The 24336-nt window shown below is 33.8% G+C and overlaps 1 protein-coding gene across 8 annotated transcripts; it reads right to left on the bottom strand.

Annotated features, from left to right (window-relative positions):
- Positions 1–1363: 1363 nt before the first annotated feature.
- LOC114187938 (phosphatidylglycerophosphate phosphatase 1, chloroplastic/mitochondrial-like) lies at positions 1364–14110 on the bottom strand. 8 transcript variants are annotated; one of them, XM_085674572.1, is made up of 8 exons: positions 13970–14110; positions 13010–13398; positions 3935–4042; positions 3281–3847; positions 3099–3176; positions 2645–2718; positions 2442–2549; positions 1364–1592 (listed from the first exon to the last, which is right to left on the bottom strand). In XM_085674572.1, the coding sequence occupies exons 3-8, from the start codon at positions 3969–3971 to the stop codon at positions 1470–1472; spliced, it is 987 nt and encodes a 328-aa protein (XP_085530698.1). In that variant the 5' UTR covers positions 3972–4042; positions 13010–13398; positions 13970–14110; the 3' UTR covers positions 1364–1469. The 8 variants fall into 8 exon arrangements, with proteins under 8 accessions (XP_085530698.1, XP_027932171.1, XP_085530700.1 ...); XM_028076370.2 differs by having other exon boundaries at positions 3935–4039; XM_085674574.1 differs by having other exon boundaries at positions 3935–4014.
- Positions 14111–24336: the final 10226 nt, after the last annotated feature.

Here is a 24336-nt window from a genome sequence, read left to right as displayed (position 1 = left end):
CAACCTACTTGAACCTATACTAGACATGCATATATTATTTTGTATTACTTTATATATTATATATTATACACTATATATTATACATGTTATATTATAGGATAATATATTATATACCATATATTTTGTATTATATTATATTATATTTGGTTAGAGTTATATATGATTTTGATCATAAAAAGACTAAAATAATATTTTGTTCATGTTCCAAAGTATATAATAATTTTGTCTTTATATTTTATAAATGAATGTAAGATGTGTTCGATAAATGTAAAATGTCTTTCGCAACAAACTACAATAACTTTGTTTGCAATTCTCTCTCCTCACTACAAATCTCCTTTTGGAGGTGACTGAGCTAGAAGTAGGCCTAAAGATGGTGGTAGTTATGGAGACACCCCTAGTGATAGTTACATAGGTTAGTAGAGGGTTCAATATGAGTGGGGACCTCGTTTACAATAAGCCTCTGTTGCGCTCCAAACTCGGCTCTAAGTGGCGTTTCCAACAACATCAGTTTTTGCAATGGTAGGAGAAAGAAGTTGAAGCACGAAAACACAAATAAGAGAAGAACATGCACCACTCCCCCACAAACGCGATTTCCAACGGTTCCCAAAGGAGTTGAATGGAACGACTCCCACATCCAACATTTTTCCGAATTCCTAAACCCCCACCAGCCTTCGTAACCACCATTAAGACTACCACGTAATCTATCACCTTTAGGCCCACCTCTAAGGAGAGTTGCAATGGAGAAAGAGAGAATTGCAGTCAGGAGGAGAGAAAGTTATAGGAAGAAAAGAAACACTCTAATAGCGTTAAGTAGAATTTATCACCAAAGATATTTTACATTCATTTATAAAGACAAAATTAACGTATTTATCACCAAAGATATTTTACATTCATTTATAAAATATAAAGACAAAATTAACGTATACATCGTATACATAGAAGCGGGACAAAATACGATTTACCATTTTAACCAATAGTTTAGAAATCAAGGATATATTTAACGTTATCGATTATAAAACATTATATTATTATATTATGTTTTTACTTAATGTTATATTAAAAAGCCTGATCTTTTAATATCATTTACTTTCAGAAACTACGATGAGGTGTAATATAACAACCTTCACGATCAGGAGAAAATTTTTGTGAAAATTAAAAAAAAAATTATTTTTATAATTTATTTTGTGAAAACTAATAGCATGTTCATAAATGATTGGTTTTGGGGAAAATTTGCTTTTTTATTTAAGAATTTTTTTAAGAAAAGAACTGATCAAAAAATTATTTTTTAAATCTAGTTATTTAAACAGGCTCTAACCAGATGACATAAATTGCCACATATAAGACAGCTGGGGAATGCTTTCCATTTGGTAAAAAATAAACTAAATGATTATTTAAAAAAAAATTATTCACATTTATGCAATTACTCAAGGGCAGTAATATGGTAAAAAAAAGGTGGCGGTGTTTAGAGATTAGTCTTGTGAAGGATGTGGCTCTCTGACACATAACTTTGGATCTGGCAATAACCTCTGGCTAGGTGGCTTCAACCTTCTTCTGGACCAGTACCTTACAAATGAATTTTCTAGCTTCCTCACCTATCATCACAATTATCAAGGGAATGTTATTTCCTTTTTAAAATTGATTCATAATGATAAACCATAAGAAATTAATTAATATTCATGAATAAAATTCGTCTAATGCTTAACCAGCATTGTCAAACAGATTTCACACACCCAGCATTCCAATGGTATTAAAACATCAAAGCATATCAGAAAGCAGATAACATATATAAGTAACTACAAGTTGATTAGGCCAAATATCATAACAGATAATAGATAGATCTCAAAGAATAAGAGAGGACTTTCACACAGATAAGTAACACATTGTGTAATTGATTTCAATATTGACCAAAGATTCAATAATAGTTGTTAAGTGCTTTATTTATGGACCTCATTTCTATCAAACAAGTTACTCTTGACAAGTTACATAAAAGATCTATAGAGACTTTCAACACCAACACAACCCGTAGCAGAAAGAATCTGTAAGCCATGATACCATGAATTCCCAATTGGCACAAAGAATCATGCCAGAGATGTATGACAGTTCCATTAAATGAGTTGAGTTAGTTTACTTGGTCACACTACAAGTTTTTCTAAGAATTTACTACTCCAATGCTTTTTTATGCAGATGAGTCATTCCACACAATTTTTGTGGAACATATATTTTCTCAATTTTACTAGAATCTCATCAGTTGACTATACAAGAGAGGTACGAGCGCTTTTAAGCTTGAAGATTTTATCTCTGCTATATTTCGCTTTCGTTATAGGATCTGTCAAACAGAACTTCTCATCCTTTTCCATTAGTGAAAAATTATTTCCACTTATCAAGAAAAATTAATCACAACAAACAATTCTTGCACTCAGAATGTAAAATGAAAACCATACCTGCTTAACAATAAATGGCTCCTCAGCAAGACTCAATGGCTCTGTCAAAATAGTTAGAAACCCATTCCGATTGCCATAAACAATGTCAGTGAATGGCCGATCACCCACCTGCCATAGATATTATGCTTTAACTTTTAACATAAATCTGAATCAAACTACAAAAAAGTAGCTAATAGAAGGTGGCCACTAAAATTCTTATCTACCATAATTAATTGCGAAGCTTCACAACCAAAATGCTTTTCAGTTTCTTCAGCTGTACCGCCTGGCTTCTTCACCCCTGAAGCATTCACTTGAAAGGATTAATATGAAAGAAATAAGATTTTTATTTAAATTGATTCTTTGAAAGAGTACATCAGTCTCTGTATAGAGAGGACTCTAACCCTAAAATAATAATTACAAAGAGATCTTTAGAATCTTCTAACAACCCTCTATCAACTTCTAGTAATACATTTAATATTCTACCAACTTCTAGTAATGCATTTAATATCCCACTAACAACACATTCGTACATGTATCAACATCCCTACTAAAGCAATTTATCCTAAGAGAATAATTCACACTCCTAACGTTTTAAACAGATCCGAGAGACCATGTATTTTCATGTTCCAAGATAAGGAAATATTGCAGAAAATGCTCTAAAATAAAGGCAAGACTCACTATGTCTGATGACTTTAATTCCAATTGCACCTTCAAGCATCCTAGCTTTTGAACCATCATGGTCATATTCATGAAGTCCTGATTCACAACAACAAAGCAGCAGAAAACAATTTAAGTGACACGGTGAACAACTAGTACCATAAAATTCAGAACATTTTCTAATTGCTTCAAGCTAGAATTACCAGCAGAATTACTAAACACAGCAATATCATGACCAAATGCCAATTTACAACTCTCCAATGAAGACTCAAGTGGTGGCCAGGGCTTCAAAGAGTAAGGCGCTGTAATGGTATTGTCTTTGTCAAAGACAACTCCCTTAAATCCCTTTCTGCGCAGCTCAGCCCAATCAACATACCTTATATCAGGAACAAAAATATGGGGCATTGCCAATTTCGGGTCTTTAAAGATCACCATAGTTGAACATAGAATGGCCTCCAAGTTGATTCTTTGGCCAAGTGCTGCTTTCACATCTACCCACCGCATGTTTGTGAAAAGGCTAGCCTTGTTATTGTCCTTGAATTCTCTTTGTTCGTCTACTTGGTGTTGGCAGTGGTTTCTTGTTCTTGGATTTTGATTATTGATGTCATCTGTGTCACTATCAGGGAGCAATTGTAGAAATAATAAGTTTTTGTGGTTCTGATTTGAATTGGGATTATGTATTGAACGGTTATTGCTTTCTTGCCCTTTGCTGCAATTTTGGGTCTGAGGAAGACTTAGGTCACATAAGTTTTTGAGGGAAATTTGGCTATCTGCATTGGAAAGTGATAGAGTGGTGAGTTTTCTCTTTTGTTGGGCATCATGATGGACGTTAAGATGGTTGGGAATGCGGTACCAACAACTTGGAAGCTGAGCAGCGACAGTAGTTGACAGCATTTTATACTTTTTCTTGCTTAACCAATGTCATGGCCACATGTTGCTACAGATGTATGCTTCAATCATTGCTACTTATATAATAAGATAAAAAACAAAATTACAGTTTTTAATTAAAGATCAATAAATAGCAAATGCAACATCAACGAATGTATAATGAAGATTAGTATCTTACATAAAAGATTCTAAATACAAGAAAATTTGAAAAAGGAAAGTAAGCCACAAAAACAGAGTAAAAAAGAATTGATCATACAAAATAAAATGTTCTAGTCTTCTGATAAAAAATGTTTCACCTTAAATTATTATCACTCGTTGCTTCTAGGTCCAGCTGTTGCCAAAAGAATACTGAATGTCTAAAGGCAAAGTAAGTAATTATAATAATTATTGTACATGATTAGTAAGTTTGTTATCGGTTAATAACATATGACTACTAGAGTCCAATAAGATCTATAAATAGGAGAATTTTTTATTCACATCATTATCTTTTTCAATGATTGCCCTGTGAGTATTATGAGCTCTCTATCTTTCTTATGAAAATGATCTTCATGTTGTTGATCCATGGCTTTGTAACAATAATAAAAAAGCTCAACATTAAAACACTTCTCCAGGTTATACACTATGCAACCAAAACTAAAGGCAAGATTATTTTTCTCCTTGGCAATAGATGTTCTTACTAACAGGCATAACAATAAATCATTTCTGACTTTATAATGATGCAAAATTTTAAAATAAAACACAAAAAATCCACTCAAATCATGAACTATCACTATCTATCATGTCAATGAGTATTCTATTCTATCAATCACCAGCCAAAAAGAAAATTTTGTCACAAGTAAATACCTCAAATGCCTTGTCGATAGGTTTGGAATAGTTTATAAAAGGAGGGAAAAGAGGAATAACTGAATATGACAGTTATAACCTCTGTAGTGTAATTCTGTTTTTCTTTTTTAAATCTGTCATGTAACTGACTATTATGAATAGTTAGAGGTTATAGGAAAAAGGCAGTTTTGTGGTTTTCTGAAAGGACCTGATAGGAGAGTGAGGATCTCTCAAAGCTTCCTTAGTTGTAATCTTGAGTTCTGGCTTCTACTCTTTTGGCACAAGCAGTGTTGTTCAATACAAGTAATCAAGAATTGGTCTTGATTGTTCTGTATTACTAATTGTCCCTATCAATTGGTATTCAGAGCACCTTCTGGGTTCTGTGGAAAGGGTTCGTTAGAGCATGGTCCATACCAGAATGGAGTCACGCATGGATGGGGTTGAACGAATGGTCCAAGAAATGGTTCAAGATCGGGACAGACATGAAAATGAGACTCATCAACGGTTCCAACGTTTGGAAGACATGATTCGTGGTCTTACAGTGGTGGTGGAGAAAATATTGTCAACAGAAAAATCGGAAAGTGATGATATTTCAGTCACAAATGGAGAACGTTCTTCTACTTCGTCAAGATGGAGAAAACTAGATATTCTAGTTTTTATAGGAGAAGATGCTTATGGATGGACCAATAGGTTGAAGCGCTATTTTCATTTAAAGGAGGTAACAGAGGAAGAAAGGATGAAGGCTGTTCTTATTGCTTTGGAAGGAAAGGCTTTGAATTGGTTCCAATGGTGGCAATCGTGTAATCCCAAACCTACATGGGATCCTTTCAAGATTGTACTGGTGCACAGGTTTCAACCGACCATGTTGGATAATCCGTTTGAGATTTTAATTGGCTTAAAACAAACAGGTCTGGTTGAAGAGTATATTGAAAATTTTGAACAATATGTTGGGTTCTTGAAAAACGTGGAGCAAGATTATTTGGTAGGCATTTTCTTGAACGAGTTAAAAGAAGGTATCAAGGCTGAAGTGAAGCTATATGAACCAAAAAGTCTTGCTGAACTAATGATGAAAGCTAAAATGGTGGAGGAAAAAATTAGAGTCACATCTAAAAGCGAACTTCCAGGGTTTGGCAGCAACAATTCAGGGGCCAAACCATATTCAGCTACTAAAACCTTTTCAAGAGAAGGCAGTAACTCGGTAGCTTCTAGTACTACCAATAAGGACAGGGGGGAGAGCAGTGAGGTGTCTAAGAAATTAAGGAGGGCTGTGTCAACGAGGAGCCCTTTTTCGAAAATTATCTGATGCAAAATTGCAAGACAAGATGAGAAAAGGGTTATGTTTTATATGTGATGAGAAGTTTGAGCCTCAACATGTATGTAGAAACAAACAATTGCACATGTTACTGCTGTCAGAAGATGAAATAACTGAATTGGGGGAATTCTAGCACCACACAGAGACAACAGAAGATACCTTGAAGGACACGAGACAGGCTTTACAATTATCCTTGTGTACCATGGCTAGACTCACTACCAAGAAGTTTTGAAAACTTTGGGGTAAAATTGGAGAGGAGAGCGTGATTGTTTTGTTGGATTATGGAGCTTCCCACAATTTCATTTCAAATAATTTGATTGGTAGATGTGGGTTGCAGACAATGGCTACTCCCTCTTATGTGGTGGAAGTTGGAGATGGTAGAAAGATAGATTGTCAAGGAAAATGTGCAGATTTTATCTTGGAAATCCAAGGATTACAAATTCGACAAGAATTTTTCACTTTTGAGATAGGTGGACCTGATATTGTGTTGGGCTTAGAGTGGTTGGCCAGTTTAGGGGAGGTTAAGGCAGATTTTGGAAACTTAAAACTTACCATTGGTGGAGGGAACCAGCAGCACATGGTGATCGAGGATCCTGCTTTATCCACTACTGCAACTTCATTTAAAAAGTTGATACACGAATTGCAGCAAGGGGATCAAGGGTTTTTGGTGGATATGGTTCATAATCATGAAGTTGTGGATTCTACGGCTTGTACAAAGGAAGTGGAGCAAGTGTTGGCATCCTATGGTGAGGTTTTTCAAGAGTTCCATGAATTACCTCCTACCCAAAAACAAGATCATGCTATTCATCTCAAGGAGGGAGTATCCATTCCAAACTTAAGGCCATATAAGTATTCGCACTCGCAAAAGAATGAGATTGAAAGATTGATTGGTGATATGCTGAATGTTGGTATTATTCGGCCTAGTATTAGTCCTTATTCCAACCCTATTATCTTGGTGAAAAAGAAAGATGGAGGATGGAGGTTTTGTGTAGATTATAAGGCTCTTAACAAGGTAACCATTCCAAATAAATTTCCTATTCCAGTTATAGATGAATTATTGGATGAGCTAGCTGGAGCAACTATCTTTTCTAAACTAGATCTCAAGTCTGGTTACCACCAGATTCGTATGAAAGAAAGCGATATTAAGAAGACAACTTTTCGAACCCATGAGGGCCACTATGAATTCCTAGTCATGTCTTTTGGTTTGACAAATGCCCCAGCAACATTCCAATCTCTCATGAATGAAGTTCTCAAGCCTTTTTTGCAAAAATTTGTATTGGTGTTTTTCGATGATATCTTGGTTTACAGCACTTCTATGGATCTGCACCTCCAACATTTATCACAAGTTCTTCAACTACTATGTGATCATCACTTAAAAGTTAATAGGAAGAAATGCAGCTTTGGCCAAGACAGCATTGAATACTTGGGCCATGTGATCTCGGGGAATGGGGTATCAGTTGACCCTAAGAAGGTAAAGGCTATGTTTAAATGGCCGAGACCGAAAGATGTCACTGCTTTAAGAGGTTTTCTTGGTCTAACGGGGTACTATAGAAGGTTTGTTCGACATTATGGTAAAATTGTGCAACCTCTAACACAATTGCTTAAAAAGGAAGGTTTTGTTTGGTCTAATGAAGTACATCAAGCCTTCGAAGCATTGAAGACTGTTGTCTCCCAATTGCCCACGCTAGGAGTGCCAGATTTTTCCAAATCTTTTGTGGTTGAGATTGATGCTTCCAGTAAAGGGTTAGGAGCTGTGTTATTACAAGAGGGCAGATCCTTGGCCTTTTGGAGCCAAGCCTTGACAGAAAGAGGTCAAAGGAAATCAGTTTATGAACGAGAACTAATGGCTATCGTCCAAGCTATGCAAAAATGGAAGCATTACTTGATGGGTACTCACTTTACCATTGTCACTGATAAAAAAAGCTTAAAGTTTTTGAATGATCATAAATTGTTGACAGAGGAACAATTTAAATGGGCTTCGAAGCTCATTGGGTTGGATTTTGACATCAAATATCGACCTGGGAAGGAAAATATGGTTGCTGATGCATTATCCCGACAAGTCTTCTTTAACATTTCTATCCTACAACCTCAAGAGTGGGAAGATTGGGATACAGAAATACAAAAGGATGTGAAAATGAGCACCATTATACAGAATTTGTTAGTGGATCCTACTGCTCATGCCCAGTTTCAGCTAAAAAAGGGGAAATTGTACTATCACGGCAAACTTGTTCAGCCTAAACATTATAGTAGAATCCCTACTATCATTAAAGAGCTGCATGAATCTCCATTAGGTGGTCATAGTGGCTACTTTCACACTCTTAAACGAATTGCAGGCGTTCTATATTGGGAGGGCATGAGAAGAGATATTAAGGATTTTGTGATGCAGTGTGACACTTGCCAGAGGAATAAAACTGCGACTCTAGCTCCTGCTGGTTTACTACAACCATTGCCAATTCCAACTCAGGTTTGGAGTGATATCTCCATGGATTTTATTGGGGGTCTACCTAAAGCAAAGGGGATGGACACTATTCTTGTAGTGGTCGATCGCCTCACTAAGTATGCCCATTTCTTTGCTTTAGCACATCCTTATACTGCTGCAGATGTAGCTGCCATTTTTGTTAAAGAGGTGGTTCGGTTACATGGGTTTCCTTCCACAATTGTTTTAGATAGGGACAAACTGTTTTTAAGTCAATCTTGGAAGGAATTGTTCAAACAAGCAAGTACAAAGCTCAACATACCATCCCCAAACGAATGGTCAAACGGAAGTGGTTAACCGTTGTTTGGAAACTTATCTAAGGTGTATGACAAGATCTCAACCTAAGTTATGGCCTAGTTGGTTACTTTGGGCTGAATTCTGGTTTAACACTAATTACCATGCCTCTTAAAAAATGACACCATTTAAAGCTTTATATGGTCACGACCCACCTTTGCTTTTGAAAGGGACAACCATTCCTTGTAAAATAGAGAGTGTCAACCAGTTCCAAGATGAACGTGATGCGATTTTGAAAGCTTTGAAGTCCAATCTCTGTCGGGCTCAAGAGCAGAATAAACTTCAAGCCAACAAGCATAGAAGAGAGGTTACATATCAAATTGGTGATTGGGTGTTCCTTAAAATCTAACCTTATAGGTTTAAATCTTTGGCTAGATGACCTAATGAGAAACTGAGTCCTCGTTTTTACGGGCCATACCAGATTTTGGAACGTATTGGTCCAGTAGCATATAAACTGCTACTTCCTGCCCATAGCTGTATTCACCCAGTTTTTCATTGTATCCTTACTAAAGACTGCTTCCACTACTATTCCCACATCACAACCCTTACCTCCCATGCTATCTGAAGACTACATATTGGAGGTGACACCTGAGAAAGTGTTAGATACTCGCCAGGATGCTAAAGGAGAATAGGAGGTTCTTCTCAAGTGGAGGCAACTTCCAGATTTGGACTGGGAGTCTGCCACAACCATCCAGCAAGAGTTTCCAGACCTTCACCTTGAGGGCAAGGTGAATCTGCAGGGGCGGAGTAATGATAGGTTTGGAATAGTTTATAAAAGGAGGGAAAAGAGGAATAACTGAATATGACAGTTATAACCTCTGCAGTGTAATTCTGTTTTTCTTTTTTAAATATGTCATGTAACTGACTATTATAAATAGTCAGAAATTATAGGAAATAGGCAGTTTGTAGTTTTCTGAAGGACCTGATAGGAGAGTGAGGATCTCTCAAAGCTTTCTCAGTTGTAATCTTGAGTTCTAGCTTCTACTCTTTTGACACAACCAGTGTTGTTCAATAAAAGTAATCAAGAATTGGTCTTGATTGTTCTGTATTACTAATTGTCCCTATCACTTGTGTAGTAAATTAAATACTGGAATCTTAAAATAATCTTTAAGTAGTATCTATACCCTTTAGCATTGAGTCAGAAATAGATATTAATAGAGTAGAACTGTAGATATTAACTAACCTACAATCTGTATTATTAAATCGTCGTCCTATCCTACAAAATGCTTAGTATTAGGAACACAGTTATTAGAATTTTACTATTCATGATATGATGAATCTCACAACTCATACATTATGTCTATCTACCAATGTATATCCCAAGATGAATCTTAAATTACTTTGTATCTTAAAATACAAGACTAAATGTATGAAATTTGTACCACCCATACGATTCAAGGATTCATATGTTTTCACCTTTTAACCTTTATTCTAAATACCCTCTCCCCCATCCCTGGTAAAGAAACAAAGACAATTAAAAGGTGGAATGAAGCTTAATTATGGGGTAACACAAATTTAAGGCCTATTCGTTTTTGTAAAATGACAAATACCTACAAAAGTACCATATTCATTTCATTTCCTTTGATGATGGAACGAACTTTTACACCACTCTTATGCAAATTCTTGAAAACAATAATCAAAGTGAAAACAACGTGATCTTTTTGTAATTGTAAGTAAGAACATAAAATGAAAACTAGAAGAATTTTCATAAATCAAACAAACCCTTGCTATATTTTAAGCTCTTCTTCACTCTTCCTAGGGCATAAAACTGAATAAGATCTTCTTTCCAACACTATTATTAAGCAAAACTCAACTCTATGCATAAGCTTAAGAATGAACCCAACTTTTGCACAGTCATAAAATTTCACATTGCATTAGTAAGAGAGAATATGAATGCAAAATGTGTGCAACTAGCATTTCTCGAACTGAATTAAAAATCATTTCCACCCCGAAAAAGAAATAATGAGCAAAATAAAAACTTTTTTATTTTCCCATAATGATATTCATTTTCCATCGAAATAATTCCAATTAGTTTAACTAACCAAAGACAAGAAACAACTAACTAAAGTACATCAACAGCATGTCACCTTACAAACAAACAAGTACAAATTTGTTAACCTAAAAATGCAAAAAAAAATATTTCATATTCGAGAATTAAAATAATTTATCTTATATACAATGATTATACATAATAATGAAAGGAACTTACAGAAACAGTGTAATGAACAGTATGGGGATTGAAAAAGGAGAATAGTAGAGAGTGCAAAGAAAGTGAGTGAGGATTTTGGGTTATTGTATTTTTCGCGCAGCTGCGCTCTGTTGCATTGTGGATCAACCGAGAAACGAGGAATGAGAACCAAAAGAACTCATATTCCCGGTTGAAACCAATGTTTCTATGGAAAGTGAAAAAGAAAAACAGGAGATTGTACAAGAAAACAAATATAATTATTTTTAAAGTTCTTTTATTTAAATCTAAATTTTATTTTTTTAATTTAAAAATGGTACATCCTGGGGCAACTTATATGTTTAGAGGATATCTATACCTTTTATCTCTGATCTGTAACAGCCCAAAAACTAATAAATACCCTATATCAATGTTTAAATCATAGCCTTAATAAGGTATTTCAAAATAAATTCACATTTTATAGTTCTTATACTAAATAATGAGATACTAAAAACAAATGCATTTAAAATGAACTCATGAATACTTCAAAATATAAACCAGTGAACTTAATATAGTTTTTCAAAACCACAATCCATCATCGTTATAATATTCCTATCCTAATACTTCATTTCCCCTAACCCAGCTCCGGTGCACTATCACCATCAACTCCTATAATTGCTCACGTGTGTGTGTATATATATATATATATATATATATATATATATATACACACGATCATCGCAAAAAGATCATCGCAGAAAAAACAAAAGAAAACATGAGAACATACAAAATGCAAAGGTAAGCTAATGTATAAACAAATGATGAGAAAATAAAATACAAAAAATAGTAACATATTAAAATAATTATGAAAAATATAAAGTATATAAAAGAAATAATAACTTCTAATAAAGACTATCAAAACGAATCTTGGCTAGAAATCAATCCTTAAGTTAGCCCTTCTCATTTTCCCATTTATTCACTGTATTACTTCAATCCAATAACTCATTCAACGATACATGTCAATACATGAACAAGCTCAAAAACACAAACAGTTCACACTCATCAAATCAAATACCAAGTATCATCACACATGGCTTAGTCCAATGGCTCAAACAAACATCATTGCAAAGCAGCTCAAACAACAAAGTACAATGACTATGCTTCTAGGAGACTAGCATATTGAATAGAGTCTCCTTCGACTCTCACCACCTAGATATCTTCCTCACCACCTAGATATCTTCATCTATGTAGAGTTGGATACTAGTCGAGTTAGAATAGTGTCACATAACAAATCTCCTTTCATACACTTTTGACTCATCCTAGAGTAGCATTTTTCCTTTTCTCTTGAAAATAACTAATTTGAGTATTAATATCACACCAATTTTCACAAACATTCTTACGTTACCCATCATAGCTCAATACAGTCATTGTTACAATTTGTGGTATGAAAAGAATAGCTATGATAACTCACATAATAGGACATGTAAACCCAACCAACAGAACCCACCGTCTCAATGTCTTTCTATCATCATTCATAATTCACAGTACAATAGAAATCATATATAATAGAAATTCAATATAAACTATCAGTACAATCACATTCAACAATCAAATCTCATCATTTATTTCGCAGAACCCATTTAAGAAAATCACATCTACTATTGGTCAGCTGGTCTCATTCTTTCTCATTGTTCTCAATCCACTCAACAAATTTATTTAAGAAAAAAACATTATTTATAAAGGACTAGTGTAGACTTTGCTTAGCAATGCTCTTTCCCCTCAAACGGCTTTCACCCATAGAATCATTCTTTCTCCACAACAAAAGGCTCAAACAACAAATCAAGGTAGAATTTTAGGATCTCAACTAGAGGGAGTTTCATCAAGAATGAAAAGAGACATCATTCAATCAAAAGGAAGCTTGAATGCGAAGAAAATCAGATTGCTCTATAGAGAAAAGAGCATAAATCCGAACTCACCTAAAAGAGAGATTGACCGGAGGCTATGATAGGAGTTCTTCGCTTACGTCACTACAGTGGTGTTGGATACAGGGAGGCCCAACACGATGAAGGTATGGTGGTGAACGGCGGTGAACGGCGGCGATAAACAAAGCTTGCCGAAGATGAGACGACACGGTCCGGTGAGTGTGGCGGTGGAAGCCGGTGGCCACGGTTGACGCACGGCGGTTCCTGTCAAGAGAACTCCAAATGGGCTAGAGTGATGGACACTGATGAGGATGAAAATGGTGATCGGGTCTCATCGAAAGCTAATTGACATCGGGAATGTTAGGGTTTTGTGTGTTGTGCTCTTTCAGTGAGGAAGAAGAAACGAGACCCGGTAGTTGTGGCTGGGAAGATGATGATGATATCTAAGGGAAGAAGATGAGCTATCATTAGTGATATTTCGAATTTTATAATTGCAAAATTGATTTTAGTTAACTTTTATTATCTAATTTAATATTAAACTTGAAAAAAAAATCTATTTGTTAATGAAACTAAAATCCAAAATAATACATCATTTAAACCCTACAAATGACAAGTTATTAACCTTGTGGGACAGAGTGTAGAATAAAAAATAATGTGTGGGTGTTGTTGGAGAGTGGCGGTGGGTCCATGTTGTTTTTGGTTTTTATGCAGGTGGAAGGTGAAGACGATGATGAATGATGATGCGTTTGTGTTTTTGGAGGATGAGGGTGCAAGAGAATGTTGGAGTTTGGGATGAGAAAAACGAAGGAGATGCATTCGTGGATTGTGATGAGCGTGTGAAGATGAAGGTTGAAAATAGGTCTCGAAAATGGAAGTTACGTATGGATGTTATCAAGTGCAGGAGAATGGAAGGGAGAAAGCGTGTTTTGTTTTCAAAGATACAGGAGTTTATTTGCATAATGTACCATCAACATATAAAACAGCACTTCATGCCATATTCAATGCAAGATGTACCTGTTCTTGCAGTTCTTTCTATGGCAAGTAAGAATCATCGTCCGTCCCCTTCTCCTTTGTTCTTTTCTTTTCCTTTCACTCTACCTCCTCTCCACCACTCCACCCAGATACACCCTTATCTCTCTTTCTACTCACTCACTTTAATTATTCACTTCACTTTTTTTCATTTTTTTAATCAAATAAAAGTATAAAATAAAATAAAATAAGCTAAAAACAATAAAATAAAACAAAATAAAAATAAAGAAAAAATACAATATAATATAATAAAGCAAAATAAAATAAATGTAAAATATAATATAATAAATAATAAATAATAAATAATAAATAATAAATAATAAAAAATATCAAAAATAAAAAACAATAAATATTTTTTTATATTTTAAAATTATAAATAACATATTAAAATTATACGTAGTATGAAAAATCTTATCATTGTTTCTTTCTTTTCATATCAATTAAAACTAATATAATTTTTTTTACCATAATTCATCATTACCATTTTTATGATCAAATTAAATAAAAATAGAATGTCTAATAGATAACTTGTTTATTGTTGAAATAGATCGTCTTGTCTTTAATTAGATTGTTCAAAAGATCCTCTATTCAATTCAAAATGTAAGTAAATGTAGATTAGTCAACCCAATTCATTTTCTAAAAATTTAACAAGATTTTGAATAATCTAACACTTACTCAACAAAAAGCACAAGATTGTGAAATAACAATAAAATGGGCTTGTTATAAACAATGTATATATAGAACAATTATTGATATGAAGACAAATTGATTCTCCACATTATTCATAGTTGAATTTTTCATCAATGATATGATTATTATTTATTTAATTTTTAAATAAATTAAGTATACATTAACTAGTTCACTAATTTTCTCACTCATTTCAAGCGTCTACATGTAATTTTTATTCTTCTACCTATTGAATTAAGCAAATAAAAGGTTGTTAGAACTAAACAAACTAAAAAGAATTCTTAATTAGAAAATAAAATTGAATTATCGACACATTCTAAAACAATCCTAAGAACACAAATCAAAATAAAAAAAAAAAAGGAATAAATAGATTAGACTCAACTTTGCACAAATTGAAGAATAGTATTTTAATCGCCCATAACCTCGTAATTAACTATAAATTCACAAGAGAAACAACCTAGAACGATTTAGCTCTTCATACGAAAGACAATAAAAGATATTACAAATAAGAAAATAAAACATGGTCTGATGAACGATTGAGTGATAAGAGATGAGATGGTGATCGATGAATGTTGATGGATGTATATTTGTAGTAGTTTCTAGTGAATTCAATTTGTTTCTCAAAGACAATCTTTCAGCTTTGATTCATTCGATCTAAAATAACCAATTCTATTGTAGAGATTTTAGTGTGATAAATGATTTACATTGATAGATTCCCTTGTAGAGATTCAACACAAGAGAAAAATCCAAACGAATTTTGTTGTTAGAAGATTCGACGTGATAAGCAATAAAGAACATATTTTGGTGCATAAAATCTAATGTAAGAGATACTTCCAAAGTAACAAACTTTGTTGCAAAAAGTCCAACATGATAGACAACTTGATAGGCCTCCAAAGCACCATAATGTGAACAAGTATGTTTAATACACAGATAAGACAAGTCTAAAGATTTACTCATTAAACGTGTCTAGTTCACACAAATTAGACTAATGAATCTAATGCACTGAACTTGTCAAACTTATCTTTTCAATCTTCAAAATTAGTTTATAGCTACAAATTTCCAAATTGGTACCCAAACATTTACTCAAATTCCTTGATTGGCACCTAAATGTTCTCCAAATGTTATGTTAATACAATTATATTACACTATCTTTGGTAAAAGATATTAGTATAATATTTTTAGTTAATATTATATTAAAAAATACCTAGCTTACCACTTTTAATATGACTTAAATTGAATATCATATAGTTATGTGTAGAATGAACAATTAGCCTTTAAAAGTATTCACTATAACGTCCCATTTAATAAATAGACTTACTTAAATGACACATCACGCATAAACAATATTACGAGCAAAGGTTCGGAGTATAACTCACTTCTTAAGAATATCCAAGAATTTATAAAAGAAAATCCTGGAGCACACCATGATGCCAATACACACAGGATACATAATCCAACAATAATACAACTAAGATTTAAAACAAGGTAATACATGGGCCATAGCCCTAAGAGAAAATTCACTAAGTGGGATCCAACCCAGGCGGGCTAAGCAACAGAGTCACCATTCCCCTGTTGACCGCGAGAACCTCTCGCATATGCTCACATCAATAAATTGATGATCATCGCAAAAGGAGAAAAACCACATACAAGGCAACCAAACAAGCAAAAAGGGTAAACTACAGTATAAAACAATTTATCATACGGATACATGCCATTTCATAGACCAATGAATATATGTCAACCAATCATGTTATGCCTTGCAAACAATACACTAAGACTCATACTCGACTCATCCAGATACATATAATTTAGTCGGATTCAGCGGATGCTTGCACTTGTGGTGGATTTCCCTGCTCACCCCCGAGCTAAGTGTTATAAAGTTTCAACCCCTACGCACAAGATTAGCCCTTAATGAATCTCAGGCCTCCTGCTACTCTCACCACAAGAGTCAGTTCGCTTTAAGTGAGACTAATTGACTCCTTAGAGTGTCAGGATGCAACCTTACCTTGAATCCTTACCAAATTATATAGATGGGGAACCACCATGAACTCCCACTAACAGGGGTCATGGAATTACGTTCCGACCATTGAAGCACCACCATGGGGTCTCACCTAGAGGCTCATGAAATTACGTACTGACCACATACCAATCATATTCAATCAAACAAGTAATATTTTTCATGCATATAAATCTCATGCCAGCCTTTATAATCAATCCTCATTCATATGCCATATTGGATCCATTCCAACTCATCCTTCCCAGACCATGAATATAGAAGTGTATTTCGTACCGACACTATGCCCCTTTGATAACCAACTATCCCATATAAAATCACATGCCAAGATCATACCACACCTATCATTTACAACCCATACACCATACCGTTCATGCATAATCATTCTTCTCATGCTTTTAATATAACAATTCAAATCAAGCAATTGTCAACCATCGGAGAACAGAGAAAACAACAAATATCACAATACCCTCGCCTAGTTCCTCGCTCAGGCTGAAGGGTCTCGCTCAGGCAAGCTCCCTTCGCCTAGGCGAGAGCTCGACAATCTGGAATAGTGGCCATTCACACTAGCTCACTTAGGCGAGATCTCCTCGCCTGAACGAGGCATTCTCTCGCTCAAAACAAAGATGGCCCGCTTGAGCGATAGCTCATGCAAAAGGTCTGGGCGCACCTCTGCCAATCTCACTTAGGCGAGACTAGCTCGCTTGAGCGAGACTATCAGTTCTCGCTACTGTTCGTACCTGCAGCAGCCATACATTCATGTCCAAAACACATAATAGAGCATTTTTATGCAATCACAGCAGCACAGACTTCATACCAACTCGAGATAGATAAAAAATAAGCAACAAATTATAAAATGCAAGAAACCCTAACTTCTCTTACCTGGAATGAGCTAGTACAGGACCTCGACACCAACCACGGAGCACAACAACTCTAGGAATAGGCTTAAAAGCTGGAAAACAGTGGAACAAATCTTAAGATTGAGCTCACTACGAAACCCTAACTGGGAAAACAGGAGAATATACTAAGGGTAAAGTGGTATGAGTCGGAGAGTAACTTACACGGGGCAAGAATGACCTTGAGCAAACTTGACGGAGGCTGGAGATCAAACCCTAACAGAGCACAATTTTGGGTGAGGAGAGGAAAACAAGGCGATTGTTTTCTGAAAGTGAGAGAAAAGAGTGTGTTATGGCAGACTTAGGGTCTAGTTTCCCTTTGGGCTAGCCCTAGGCCCAACTGATTTTGGGGTAGCCCTTTAAAAATAAGGCAGCATTGTAAGTGGGCTTTACATTCACCATTGTCATTTCAGTGTTACATGATAATGTTGGAAATATTTTAGTATAATTTAAAAAATAAATAATTAAAATAAACATCCTACTGTCACTCATGTTTTCATGGACTTTTAATTTTATGCGTTTATGTCAATTATGATGGTTAACAACTATATTTTTATTATAATTGACTCTTGTGTCTTCCTTTTATACCTATAACTACCACATCGGTGCATGGGAAAAGACACAACAAAGACAAAAAACACTAGATTTTTCTTAGAAGTGTTATTATTTTTTCTCTATATTATCTCTTAAAACAGTGGTATTCATAAGGTTCAAAGATCCTTCACTACACTCGATCGATCTGACGGGTTGTTGTATCTCTGGAGAAAGATGCATATGATTTTGTTGTGCCTTGTGTAGTAGGGGTGTTTTCTCTCTAAGGATAGCGTTATGCGTGCCTCAACCCAAACTATTTCTACTCCTTACCTCATTTATTTTTTATCTATTATTATTATAATTTATTATTATTATTATTATAAGAATTATTGGATCTTTGATTAATATTCTTTGATTCATATACATGTCAGTATTATTATTGCTCTAATAATAATTATTATTATAATAGTTTTATTATTAATAATATTATTTGAGTAATCATTTTCTAACATTTTTAGAGAGAAAACGATCTTGTTATTTCTATTTTTGATTACTCATCTAAAATTATAAACAATATAGAGCTGAAGACTGAAAACACATTTTATGAATTAATGTGTTTGTTATGGTTATAATTAGATCAGTTTCAACTAAGGCTAAAATTTATGTGTATAATTGTTTTTATTTCTATTGGTAACAATAAATGAAATTATGGATAAATGAAATTCTTGCTGCTCATTGAATAATTTTTTGTGATGTCTAAAGCTAATGTTTTTGTTGTTATATTAATTTATGCTTTAATATTGTCTACTCTTACCATTGATAAAGATGTTCTATATCATATATATTTTAATTGTTTTGTATGAAAACAATTATAAAATAATTTGTCATACTAAAATTACTATTGTGTTATGGAAAACAATTGAACAAAATTATGCATTTGCAAAGGAAAAAAAAAGGTTTAACTTGATGTTTATATGAAAAAAAATGACTGAAAATAAATTATCAGATTTATGAATTTAAAATATTATTTATGACATGAAATTAAAATGAATCATTTTATGATCATGTGTGTGCTGATAAAAAAAATAAATCTTCATATCAGAAATTGAGAAGATAGTTAAGTAAAATTAAACTTGTCTTTTAGAAATTATCTTATTTTTTGAAAAGGAGTTTTTCATGTTTTTGAACTTAGAAACTTCCTTGTTGCTCTACAAGGTTATCAAGTGGTTTCTTTTGGTGCAATTGGATTATTGTTTCTAGACATGTGTTCTGGTTTTGGTCAGTAAATGATGTATTTGTGATGACTTGTTTGAGTTAAGTACATTTATCTTGTAAAAAAAATATTTAGTAACTATTTATTTGATTATTACAAATGTTGAAAATTGTGTTATATGACATGTTATTATGATAATTGTTGAGAAGTTTGGTTAGAATCCATTCATATTATGAAATTTTAAGGTACAAAATTAATTAAATAGAGAAGTGACATGTCTTTATAAATGAGTGTTTTTATGTGAAACTCATGGTATTATCCCTTAAGTAACATCTTCATATAGTGCTAATCTAATGGTGTAGCGAAAGAAACAAATAATGCTTTAATATGGTAAATGTTATTCTACAAGTTCGGGCTTGCGTAACATTATATCAATGAAACTATATTATGTTTGTCATATCTTCAAATATATTTCCTTGCAAAAGGTTGTGATAAAACTCTTATGAGTTAAAAAAAAAACCACATTTAAAATATTTTAAAATGTGGAGTGTCTTGTAAAGGTTAAAATACCTGTTAAGGAGAAAAAAATCCTTGGTTATTTATACTGATAAATTTTTAGAGATGTTTCCTTCAAATGATAAATTAACTAAATTTGTTTGTGATACGTCTAGTATTGTTTGGCCATCTAGTGATAATATTATTTGTATTTCTTCTAGTTATGACAATTGATGAGTGCGTATTTTTGTCCTCATTTAATGTTTAATTCTGGGTATTGAATTTGTGTACTTAAAGAGTGATTTAATTGACAGTTATGATAATTAGGCTATTTGAGCTTATGTGATAAAAATGTCTTAAAAAGTGATATTTAGCTGAAAAAATTATTTTTGGATATTTTAACGTTTGTTGATACAACTGAAGTTAAGATTAAGCTCATTTAAGGTTACAAACCACCTTTAAATAAGGTTGAAATTAACAAGTTCTAGAAAAATTACTTCTACACCCCCTAAATTACATATACACTCCCCTCTTTGAAGTGGACCACCTAAAAACTTGTTCTGCACTCCTAATTTTTACTAAGTTGCACCCCTTCTACCACTTAAACTCAACTCAACCAGATCATGTCATGTGGCAATCTCCAACTTTTAAATCTGTCCAACTATATGGTTGCCACATGTCATATATCCAACAACTCAAAATTAAGCCAATCAAATGTGCCACATCATCATCTTCCGTCCCTCCAACAAATCAGAAACCCTAGGCCATCACTATGATGCCAGCAGTAGACCTTTGTCCTTTCGCGTTCACGTTAGACCAGGTCACTTGAGCAATCAGCAGAAACGACGTGAACCATAGAAGCCTCCATCTTCAACCTTCATATCCAACCATTGAGTCCACGATGCAATCTACAGAAAAACACATGAACCTCCACTATGTCGCTGCATCAGTTCGAACCTACGCAGCAGATCCACCGCAAATCTACAACTGCACCAACTTTCAAACAACATCGTGTTCACGTCAGACCATGACGCCGAATAGGAGAGGACCACCAGAAACCTGCGACCATGACGCTACCTTTGAACCACCAATGCAGTGCACCAGAACAACAGCCTCGTCGACAACAACACCGTTTCCATGGCAGCAGCGATGAACAGCCTCATTCCTCCATTACACTTGCAGAAACCCTTAGGGGGGCCTATTTTCTTTCTCTCTCCTTTCATTTTATATTTTTATTTTACTTTTGCATTCTATGGATTACTAAACTTCTTGAGTTAATTCCATTGTAATTCTTAATTGGATTCTAAGGTTAGATCAATTAATTTGTTTGTTCTTTTTATTATTGTTGAGGTTTTAATTCATCTATGTCTTTTATTTTTGAATCACGTAAAATGTAATGATTTTAAATCTATATGCATGTTGATCATATGAGTTCAAGGGTTTTTAAATTTAATTGAGACTTTACTTTGATTAAAGGTATTTACTCTAACTAAAATTAATTGAGACTTTACTTTGATTAATTAAGCTTTTTATTTGGTGAGGAGATAAAAGAATATACATGATTAGGCATAGTAAAATTTGATTGAGACTATACTTTGGTTGAATTTACTGTGGATAATCTAAAAGTTCTCACTTTTAATTGAGATTGTACTTTGGTTAAAAGTGAGAAGCCAACAAATTAATTGAGACTTTACATTAATTAATTTGCAAATCTACAACAATAATTAATTGAGAAATAATCTTTAGATAACCGATGATGGATCTATTTTGAAAAACAATGGAATCAATCTATTTTCATTGCTATTATTTTTATTTCTTTTTATCTTTTAAATTTTATTTCTCTCTTTATTTATCTTAATCCTCTTATTTTTTTTATTTCATTTGAATAACTCTTTTGTATAGTTTTCATAAGAACTAATTTGCTAAAAAGCAATTACGTGTTCGTTGAGAGACGACTTTGGGTTACTTTACCCTTTCTATTTTTTTTGATTACTTTCTTAACAATACTGAAGTTGTTATAACAAAGTAGTATTAAATTCGATCCCGTCAACAACAACGTTATCAAATTTGGCGTCGTTGCCGGGGAACACGATTAAAATTTTTATCATTTTAGTTCTTATTTTATTTTATTGTTTTTGTTTTTGTTTATCACTAACATTTTTTTCCTTTATTTTTTTTTCTAACATTTATCTTCTTTCTTTAGTTATTTTTTTTAAGCATAATTTTTGTTTGAGAAATTTTGATGGGAAATTTGTGAAACTAGTTGGGGAACACTTTGGCTAAGGAAAGATAAAGTACTTAAGTTGTCCATTGAGACACACCTCTCTTTCCTGGAAGTCTACTCAACAAGCTTTCAACTTATTTCTTTTCAGAAAACATCTTTCAAAAATGAAAAATAGTTTTTCATATGAAAATAATCAACAATGTGATTTTCAAGTGAACTATGATTATTATCCACAACAACCACATGATTCATAGGATTATCATCAACAAATTGTCACACCTACTTTTCCACCTGATTTGAGTAGGTTAACTATACGTCAACTAAATGATCTATATCCTAGATCATCTTTTGTGGAATATGAGCAACCATCATACCATGAGCAACAACCATATTCTGAGTGTCCACCTCAACCATCATATGTTCCATTTAGTTCTCAACAGCAACAACACACACTCATCAACAATATGTCCAATTTCTTGAGATGATTGAATGATATATTAATATAAATTGGATATTAATTTTGGTGACAAAATCAACCACTAGTTATGGCTATGTTTTAACCTTTGATGGAGGTGCACTATCATGGAAATATGTTAAAAAGTTGTTATTCTATCATGATCTACTATACAAGCATAAATTATTCATTTTTCCAATGCATCTTGACAATCAAATTGTTATATTTAAAGTTTCTAGTAAAAATGTCAATGAAGTTGACATATGAGAATGAAAGATAAATATATTAGAAACTTAATTACTCATGGTATTATCTCTCTTGACTTTGTCAGGTCAGAAAGAAATATTGTAAATCTGCTTATCAAAAGGTTGATGCATCAACAACAAGTATTTGAGTCGTCGAGGGGAATGAGACTATAGCCCATAAACTAGTTACAACAATGGACACCCATCTCCACATAAATGACGATCCCATGAAGTGGAGTTCAATGGACAACAACGAAATTGTTGTTGACTAAAGTACACCAAATAATTTGATTAAATTTTACTCATTCCTATGGCGATGTGTACTATAAATTGTGAAAATAATAAGGTTGAGGTATGTGAATTATTATGCTTATTTTATAAAATACCTCTTAATAAACCCAATGACAATTTTCGTAGGGGTTTGAGTCACAAAAAACCCTTTGAGGGTTTACCTAGTGAGTGTGATGGTGGGGCCGCCATTGTGAGACATGGGCAAGTCTCTAATTGACACTCATGAAACAAGATACATGCACAAGGTCGTAACGTGCACCCACTGATTAGAACCTAAAATGAACACTGATATTGTATGTGTTGGTCACAAGGGATGTAGCTCAAGACAATCAAGTCTCTGTATTTTCTCGGGTGGAAGTTTATAAGCACTAGGTCTAAGGCTCAAACCCGAAAGGTTCTTTACACTGAACTACAATATTTTGTTTTAAAAGATAATAGATTTTGTTTTATTTTATTTTTTTAAATTATGTGAGGGATTGTTGGAAATATTTTAGTATAATTTAAAAAATAAATAATTAAAATAAACATCCTACTATTACTCATGTTTTCATGGACTTTTAATTTTATGCGTTTATGTCATTTATGGCTAACGACTATATTTTTATTACAATTGACTCTTGTGTCTCCCTTTTATACCTATAAATAGCACGTAGGTGCATGGGAAAAGACACGACAAAGACAAAAAACACTAGAGTTTTCTCATAAGTGTTATTCTTTTCTTCTCTATATTATCTCTTAAAACAATGATGTTCATAAAGTTCAGAGATCCTTCGTTGCACTCGATCGATCTGACGGGTTGTTGTATCTTGGGAAAGAGATGTATATGATTTTGTTGAGCCTTGTGTAGTAGGGACATTTTCTCTCTAAGGATAGCGCTATGCGTGCCTTAACCCAAGTTATTTCTACTCCTTACCTCATTTATTTTTTATCTATTATTTATTATTGTTATAAGAATTATTGGAGTCCCTTCTGCAGGTAACCCCTCCTGGGTCCAAGCCGATATGTACCAACCAGGAAGAGGCCAACTAAGGAGATAGTGGACTACATGGGTAAGGTGACGCTTGTGCCTAACTTATATTGTTTGTTCCTTGTAGGAACAATTGGCGTCCACCGTGGGGCACGAGACAACACCTTAGTACCCGTTTTTCTCTGAAGATGGTTTCAACCTGCAGTAGAGCTGGAGTTAACAAGCAGGCTGATGCTGGTCCCTCAGGAGCCGCCAACATCACCCTTGACCTAGCCGCCATCCTAGACGGCCAGGCCAAGATGCAACAAGAGCTAGCAGACCTGAAGAAATGC

The sequence above is a fragment of the Vigna unguiculata genome, chromosome 6 (assembly GCF_037176805.1).
Source record: "Vigna unguiculata cultivar grain cowpea cultivar isolate G323 ecotype 2 chromosome 6, ASM3717680v1, whole genome shotgun sequence".
Lineage (NCBI taxonomy): Eukaryota > Viridiplantae > Streptophyta > Magnoliopsida > Fabales > Fabaceae > Vigna > Vigna unguiculata.
The sequence above is the reverse complement of the archived record's forward strand: the minus strand, read 5'-3'. Positions and strand labels throughout refer to the sequence as shown.